Consider the following 8885-nt stretch of genomic DNA (forward strand, 5'->3'; position numbering starts at 1 on the left):
CCCCCGGCTGCGGCCCGTGTGCCGGGGCCGCCGCCGCCGCCCCCCCGCGCCGGGATTTGCTCCCTAATTGACCTAAATAAGGAGCTCGTGAACGGCGGCCCCAGGGCGGCGCGCACTCACAGGGACACACAGACACACAGACACACACGCGGACACACAGACACACACGCACACGCCCGGCAGCGCCCGGCGCCCGCCGCTTTCCCCGCGCAGATCCCATTCGGCGCGGCGCTCCGCCCACGGCAGGATCCCCCGCTCCTGCCCGCCGTTTAACTCGCATGACATTTTTATTTCGTTATTAGCGTTTTCGCGCAGAATCTGGCGCCTCCGATGGGCTGTCGGGCTGCCTTTTTTTTTTTTTCCTTCCCCGTTCCCTTCCCCTCCTCCCCCTCCCCCCTCCCCTCCTAGCTTGCAGGAAATGATGGCAAACCGCGATCTGAAATGATTACTCCGGAAAAAAAAGCTTTTATACCAGGAGAGCATCCACGGGGCTAGGCAGAGGCGAGAGGCGGCCGCGGGGCAGCGGGGAGCCGAGCAGCCAGCCGCCGGCGGAGCCGGGACCCCCTCCCGTACTTCTCTCCGACGATGCCGGACGAAGCCACGGAAAACGCCGGCTCCACCTCCGCCCGCGTCTCGTCCTTCTTCATCGAGGACCTGCTGGGCACCGAGGGCACGGCGGGCAGCGGGGCGCGGCGGGCGGCGGCGGCGGCGGGCGGCGGGCGCGGGGGGCCGCGCTGCGGGCCGCCCTCCCCGCTGCGCATCGGCGCCCCGGGCTGCCCGCTCCGCGACGCCGCCGTGGGCTGGTACCGCCGGGCGCACGCCGCCTTCCTGGGCTGCGCCAGCCCCGACAGTAAGTCGCCTCTCCCCACCCTTCACCGCCGGGCCCGGCCGGGGATGGGGATGGGGCTGGGGCTGGGGGTGTTCCTGCTCCCCCCGGGGTGGGGGGTCCGGGTCCCGGAGCAGGCCGAGGGGGATGCACGGAGTGCCCCCGCAGCCCCCGCCCTGCCTGCCCGTTTTCGGCCGCTCGGGGCAAATCTCCGGAAATGCTCCCTGTGTGTCAGGCACCTGGAGCCTCCGCCCCGCCGCCCTAAGTGTAAACAGGGATTCTTGGCTTGCTTGGGGATTTTTTTTTCTTTCCCTTTCCCTCCCCCCATCTCTTCTTCTTTCTCTATTTTCTCTCCTTTTATTTTTTAAATATTTTTTAAGAGGCAGATTTGGCTTTTTTTTTTTTTTTTTTTTTTGACTCCCCATCAAGCCGGAAAGCTGGGAGCACCGTCCCCCAGCAGCGCAGTGGAGACTTTGGGAAGCCGGGGGAGCAGCTGGGCTCGGTCCCGGCCTCCCCTTCCTGCAGAGCCAGCCCCGCTGCAGCGCGGCCTCTCGCTGCAGGCATCCCAATGGAGAGGGTGTTGGAGCAGAAGCCGGGGCTCGGGGCAGAAATTAACATATGACAGAGTGAATGAGCTGACATTAGTGGTTATTTTCTATCTCCTGATAGAAAAAACATTACGCCTCGGCGCATCTCTGTGACCCTATACGAGCCTGCAGAAATCTCATGATTGCTCAATAAGGAAAAGAGGCGTGATTTGTAATCCAAATAGTTTCTTTTTACATTAATGGAATTATTAATATTTTGAATTTCTCTCAGAAGTACATATAGAGAATCAAAGTACTCCAGAAACAACTGGGCTTTTTTTTTTTTTTTAATTCTGGTTTTCCTCTATTCTATAAAGAGTAGGAAATATTTTTCCCCTTTAAAATTGTAATTGGAATGCACAGTGTTGGAGACTTCATGGAGGTATGTCCCAATACTAGAATAGTTGTCCCCATCTATTAGCTTTTTGAAGTCCAGAATAATGTGAATTATTTCTTTTTTGCACACGGACGCACTATTATGTTTACTCCTCTGACACAATATACTTACTCACAAATGTACTTTTAAGTATGTATACGTGTGTGTGTGTGTAAATACAGACGTGTGTATATAAATAAGAGGTCACGGGTATTCCTGCGTGTACATACACATATAAAAATTACAAACGTACTTTTGTGCATATCCACGTGTATGTTTACACACACGGGTGCGTTTTATGATTTGGAAACAGCCCATGTGCGTGTTATGTGCATACACAGGAGTGCGTTTATGTGTGTGCACACGCATACGCAGAACCATGAGCATGTCCGTAGATCAGTGTATTTATATATATAAAATACAGGGCTTGTGTTTCCATATAAGCACGCGTGCCTATGTGCGTGTACACTCAGAAATATTTGGGAGTTTATCGGAGAAGGCAGAGCAGCGGCAGGAGCCTTTACTCGGGCCCCTCTCTGCCCGGCCTTGCTCTGGTTTCCCCTCCCGGTGAGCAGGGCGCGGGGCGGGCTGAGCGATGCCCCTGCTCCCTCCATCCCTGCAGCCCCCCTCTGCCTCTCATTGCAGCCAGCGACCGGGACTCGCCGGAGCTGCCCGAGGAGCCGGCGGAGCGGGCGGGCGGCGGCGGGCGGGCGGCGGGCAGAGCCGCGGCGGGCGGGCGGCCCGGCCCGGGCGGCCGCGAGGAGGAGGAGGAGCGCGGCGAGGAGCCGGGAGAGCCGGAGCAGCGCAACGCCGGCCGCAAGAAGAAGACGCGCACGGTGTTCAGCCGCAGCCAGGTGTTCCAGCTGGAGTCCACCTTCGATGTGAAGCGCTACCTGAGCAGCTCCGAGCGGGCCGGGCTGGCCGCCTCGCTGCACCTCACCGAGACCCAGGTGAAGATCTGGTTCCAGAACCGCCGCAACAAGTGGAAGCGGCAGCTGGCCGCAGACCTGGAAGCGGCCAACCTCTCCCACGCCGCCCAAAGGATAGTGCGGGTCCCCATTTTGTACCACGAGAACTCGCCGGCGAGCGCCTTGGGCTTCACCCTGCCGCACATGTCGCCCCCCTTGGTGGGCTTCTCCAGCGGCGTCAGCTACCCCCTGGGCACCTTCCCCGCCGCCTCCCTCCCTTTCCTACGGTCGCAGATGACAGGACTCGTCTGAGCGCCCACCTCTGCCGGGACAGCGGCCCCCGAGCCCCCTCCCTCGGCTTCCAGCTCCACCCCCCTTCCTCCACGGACTTTTTATTTTCAACTTACACGTTTCTTGATTTTCTGCTTTTTTGATTTTTTTTTAAACGTGCAATAAACTTACTCTTGGGGTTAACTCGGAGCGTCCGAGTTACGGAGGGAGCCGAAGGGACTTGCAAGACCCCAGCCATGCACAGGGATCAGGTCGGCGGGGCTCTCACCGCCGCGCATCCAAAGAAAATCCAGCCCCGCGGCAGCGGCAAAACCCTCACGGCCGGCTCGGCCCGGGGCTGACGCAGAGCGGAGTTTTCCGGGGGGAAGCAGACTCCCCCGAGCCTTCCTCCTGCACCCCGCGGAGCTGCCGAGCGTGACACGAATGTACGGAACAGCTCGGCCGAGCCCCGGGGCCCCGCCGCGGCCGAGAGACTTCCCCGGCACCTCGGGGCCCGGGCCAGCGCTCCTGCCGGGGAAACCTTTCAGCCTCCCCGCTGCCCCAGCAGCTTTCCGTGCAGAGCGAGGGACCCTGCTGATCGCAGCGGCTTCTCCAGGGCCCTTTGTTTCAGCCACTTAATCCGTACATATCCCCCTCCCGTTACTCTCATTTCCATACTGCCGACACCCAAGCATGTGCTGGTGCCCCCGGTCCTTCTCGATGCAGAAGTTTTGATTTGAAACAACTTAAAGGCAAAGTGTTGGAAAGAAATCGCCCTGCTGAAATCCGAGCTGTGAGGATTTGGTTTCTTTGTTTTCGTTTTATTTCCCTGGCAAATTACCGGCCAAAATACACTGGTTTATGTACACACATATATATGTAATTCTACATGCTGTATTTTACAAGTGGTTTTGCCGGTTTTTTTTAGTCTCCTGGAGAGGTTGAGGAAAGCTCACCTCGACTTGTCCGTCTCTTACGGGATCGGTTTGTGTAATCGATTAATAATTCACTGGCAATTAAAAAGAAAGGAGAGAAAAAGAATCAGATGGGAACAGACTGGGGAGCTGTATATCTGATTATGCCAGCGAACCTGTAACGTGATATTATATGAAGTATTATGCATGCCAAGTTATTGTTTTTCTTTAATAACTGTTTTGTTTCCCCCCTCCTACCCACTCCTGAAATGAATTGCAGGACTATCATTATTTCTAAAAGTTTGAATTTCTTTTTTCAAATATTGAGGGGGAAATGACCTTATAAAACTCGGCCTTGGTGGAAAGTCAAGCTTTGATCGTACGTTCCAGGGCATAATCAGCTGCAATTGAACCAACCAGCTCGGAGCACTCGGTGTCCCTGCAGGCAAGGCCAGGTCCTGGATCTGCTGGGGAATGTGCATGCGGACCTGTCTCCTGTGAGGAAGGGCGATTTAATTCTTACTCTTTCCTACGCTTTTCATTATAATTGGAGCAATCTTTTTCTGGTTATGAAATCGATCAACAAGATGTGGTGGAGCTTCAGCTTTGATACAATACCCTAGAAGAAGGGTCAGGGGTGGATTATAACCTCGACACAATTTTGGACTTTCCCCAGCCTTTTTTTTATTTTCTTCTTTTCTTTTTTTTTTTTTTTTTTTTTTTATTATTTTATTTTTTTTTTTTTTTTTTTTTTTTTTTTTTCCCCTCTGCTTTGACCTGAAATATGGCTCTGAGCACTAGCCTGCACAGTTGAAGTCAGGATGTTGCAAGCCTCAAAACCAGTCGAGAATTGCATATATATGTATCCATATAAATATATTTATGGGCTCCTGAGAAAAGTACTAAATTGCTGGGATACTGGTTTCGAAGTAAGCCCTGTTTCTGGAAGCTGTTTTCTTTTGAAATTTTTCTTTTTGTTCTGTTTTGTTTTCTTTTTTTCTTTTTTTTTTTTTTTCCTTTTTTTTTTTTTTTTTTTTTTTTTTTTTCCAACTGATGCTGATCTCACCCAGAAATCTCCGGACATATTCGCCAGCCGTTTTCTTGGCATATCCGTCAAACAGCCGAATTTGAGATGAACATTTCTAAAGCCTGGTCCCCGAGCGGTGTAAGAAGGACCGGGCAGAGGCGAAGTTGGGGACGTCACTGCCCCGGCCGCGGGAAAAGCGGCCGGGCTGGACTTCAGCTTTTCATGCCAGAGGAGGTGACTTGGGGCGATGTTTCTTCCTCAGGGTGCAAGCACTTGATTTTGATGCCGTTCAAAGCCTGGCTGCCCCTGGAAGAGAGCGGCTAAAATATTTTCCCATCATATCCAGCTCCCCAGATCTCCCAGTGTTACCTACTGGAGTAAAATCCTGACTCACTACAGTCATATCAGAGTAGATTGTAATCCAACGAGAAATTTAACATGCCTGCCACTCTCCACATGCCTTTTCTTTGGAGTAACATATGAGATTATTATACTTCTGATTCTACTAAATATTCTTTCCTTGAAGTTAAGGAACTGGCAGGGCTAAACGATCAATCGGATTTTTAAAATGTGTTTTGACATTAGTATGTTTGTTTTTTAAAGATGTGCTGATTATATCAATAAACAGATTTTTTTCATACACTGTATTTGTAACTTATGATCATGGTAAAATATTAAAAGGTGCAAGACGTGAAGTCATCTAAGAAAAAGTGCTTACTTATGCCTTATTCTGTACGTGCAGAAAATGATTTATAGTGGCTTATTAAAAGTATGTGCTGAAAGTAGGAACATCTACACCTCAGGTTTCTTTACCTCGTAGCTTTTGTAATTTTACTTTTCCCTGTATCTGATGGCAAGAAATTTCTGCTGGGTGCAGAGAAACACCTCGCACCAGATGCAGCCCCTGAGGTATGTGCATTGACTATTTCAAAATAGGTAAAACCCCCACACCCGAACACCCAAGCCCATCCCTCAAATCAGGACAGCAAATTCCTCACAGTTTTCTTCCTTGTGTGTACTTTTTTATTAAACAAATAAAAAAGATAAGAGTCACACGCTTTGTGCTGTTCCTGCAAACAGAAAGCTCTAAGAAAAATGTTGATGGACTGTAAAGCTCGAAGTACTTTTGCAAAGGCTGTTTATGACCTATAGAGACATACGTTGCTGCTTTGTAGATCAAAGCAACCTCAGAATAGCTTTAAAATAAATCCAGTTATACTACAGCTGTAATATTATTATGCAGCATAAATCCTTGTCTGTTGACATTTATTTAATGAATGTTGCTACAACAGCTTAGCTAGATGGCACTCCAGAGGCGAGGCAAAGGAGAACCTTGCCAGATTACTCACAAAGACAACTTGTGTTTATTGGACGCTAATAAAAACAATCAGTGAGAAGATTTTTTTTTAAACGAAGCAAACGACAATCAAAATAGACTCTGAACTGCCCTTTTGAAATAAATTCTTAGAGTAGCTGCAGTAAGGCGTTATTATTAATTACACTTTAAATGAAAATGATCGATATGCTGGAAAGTACCTTGTTAAATGGCTACTTTGCAAATGGTACATTGCTCACCGGTTTAAGATGGCCCATAACTTTTCTCGTAGGCACGAGTCTAAAATATTCATGCAAATCAATACTTGATAAATCTCATAGGTGCGTGCTGGCTCCACTGTTCAACAATATATTTGGATCGATCCTTTTTTTTTTTTCCTTTTCCACTGCATTATCTTGGAATAGTCTGTCTGTGCCCCTGCCAATGTGCCCCATCGATCGCAGGGAGACTCGCCCCAGACTCCGGCGGACCCGCAGTGTGCAGTGCTGTCAGCCTCAAATTAGATCCAGGCAATATTCCTACATTTCCCTTCTCATTCCAGACAAATGTAACTTTATGGTGGATGTCTTAATGCTTCCTTTAACTATCCTGAGTTTCTCAACTCTGCTGACGATTTAATTTCTATGTAGTGAGATACATGAAGGCCTATTCAAAAAAGATATAAATGAAAATTTAAATGTCCACCTAAAATTTAAAGTTTTCTTTTCTTTTCTTTTCTTTTCTTTTCTTTTCTTTTCTTTTCTTTTCTTTTCTTTTCTTTTCTTTTCTTTTCTTTTCTTTTCTTTTCTTTTCTTTTCTTTTCTTTTCTTTGCTTTGCTTTGCTTTGCTTTGCTTTGCTTTGCTTTGCTTTTCTTTGCTTTTCTTTGCTTTTCCTTTCCTTTATTTTCTTTTTCTTTCTATTCTCTTCTTTTCTCCCCTTTTCCTTTTCCTTTTCCTTTTCCTTTTCCTTTTCCTTTTCCTTTTCCTTTTCCTTTTCCTTTTCCTTTTCCTTTTCCTTTATTTTCCTTTCCCTTTCCCTTTCCCATCTTTAGCAATTCCAGCCCCCTAAGCAGTTGGACATTATTTGCTTTATTCGGAATCCCCCTCCAGATTTTTCTGCAGGTATCAAGCACGGTGTTTGGAGGAAGGCGATTTAGCAGAGGACTCTGAACTGATCTCAGCGGGAAACAGAATTTCCAAGAGGGATGCTCTGTCCCGGGATGCTCCCGACACCTCCTGGGCCGGAGCATCCTCTGAGCGAGCCCAGCTCCACAGAAAAGCCTGTGGCTGTGTGATGCCTGTAGCTACCTTCCTGGGGAGCTCCTGGGAGAGTTGCTTTCCCTCTTCTGATGCCGTTTTCTGCCCTCCCACCCCCGATTCCTCCCGGAATGCCCGGCGCAGGCAAGGGATGTTCCGCTGCTCCGAACCTCCGCCTGCTCCAGCGGGGCCCTGCCGGGGTGATGGGATACCACAAGAGCAACCCGCAATTCATGTCCAGCCACTGCTGAACCGCTAAAGAGAGTTTTGTTCAGGGACCAGCAGCGCCGAAATGCCCGAACCCGCCTAGCGATTTTAACGAGCTTTTCGGACAGCGCTTCTGTTCGAGACGCACTGGCCAGGGCTGTGTCCCGGGAGAGCGTCGGAGATGGCTTAGAGAGCGCTGCGAGGTGCCGCTGTGTCCGCAATCGCCAGGCTCTTACTTGCAAGGGGATGTGAAATCCAGGGAGGAACTTTTACCCTCGAGTACCTCGGGGGATAAACCAAACTCGATTCTGTAAACCAAGCAAAACCAGACTCTTTGGCGTTTCTGTACCGTGTAATCAGATTTCATTTCCATCAGGTTCAGAGCAAGAGACTTTTTGTGCTCCGAGCTAAAATGGAAATATAGATATGTATGACGAGTGATTTCTGGTAAAAAGCTTTCCCAGGTGAAAGGTTTCCATTCTGCACGATGTTAGCTTCTACTCCAGGATTATATTACTAAAAGGAAAAGGTTGGCTCTTCCTGCCCCGCCACTGTGCGCTACCGGCCTCCGTGTCCTCACACGTCCCAGACAACGAGGTTCTTCACACACAAAATGCAAATGAAGCGTGGGCTGAAAGAGTACCAGTGTCGGAAAACCTACATCTACAGCAGGAAAAGCTGTTCCTTGTGCCCGACAGCCCTCGGAGCCCGGCAGGGACCGGCGGTGGCGGGAGCGGTGCTGGGGGGCATGGCCGTGAGGGATCCACTCGCTGGCCTCTCTGAGCCCAGACCCTCCTTGCTCGCCCGGATCCCCGCAGAACGCGAAGGTGCGGCCGAAGTTCCTCCTGCCCACACCAATCTCTTCCCGCGGGTGCTCCACGCGTCCCGGGAGCCATTTCTTGGGAAAAAACTCCTGAATTTTGGGAAAGACTCTCTCCCCTCCGCTCGGTCGGACACTGTTCCCCGCATTAACTCTAGGTCAAGTGCGGGGGGGAGGCTCGGATTGTGTTGCAGGGGATCCGCAGTGGGCCCGGGGGTTTCTGCCGCCTTCCCATCCCCGCTCCCTCCGTGGGAGGACTCTCCGCAGGTGGTTGGTTGGATTGTGCAGGATGCGCTCTACCTGTTGGTCTTTAGATTCCCCCGAAGGTGAGAGTGACCTAGCAGAGGACATGAGGAGGCCGGTTCTTGTAGAACTCGC

At 50.5% G+C, this 8885-nt stretch overlaps 1 protein-coding gene across 1 annotated transcript; it reads left to right on the plus strand.

Moving 5' to 3' along the window:
* The first annotated feature begins 134 nt into the window (after positions 1-134).
* On the plus strand, positions 135-5874 carry LOC115903609 (homeobox protein HMX1). The gene is made up of 2 exons (XM_030948218.1): positions 135-850; positions 2435-5874. The coding sequence occupies exons 1-2, from the start codon at positions 586-588 to the stop codon at positions 3007-3009; spliced, it is 840 nt and encodes a 279-aa protein (XP_030804078.1). The 5' UTR covers positions 135-585; the 3' UTR covers positions 3010-5874.
* The last annotated feature ends 3011 nt before the right edge of the window (positions 5875-8885 follow it).

Source organism: Camarhynchus parvulus, chromosome 4 (assembly GCF_901933205.1).
Source record: "Camarhynchus parvulus chromosome 4, STF_HiC, whole genome shotgun sequence".
Lineage (NCBI taxonomy): Eukaryota > Metazoa > Chordata > Aves > Passeriformes > Thraupidae > Camarhynchus > Camarhynchus parvulus.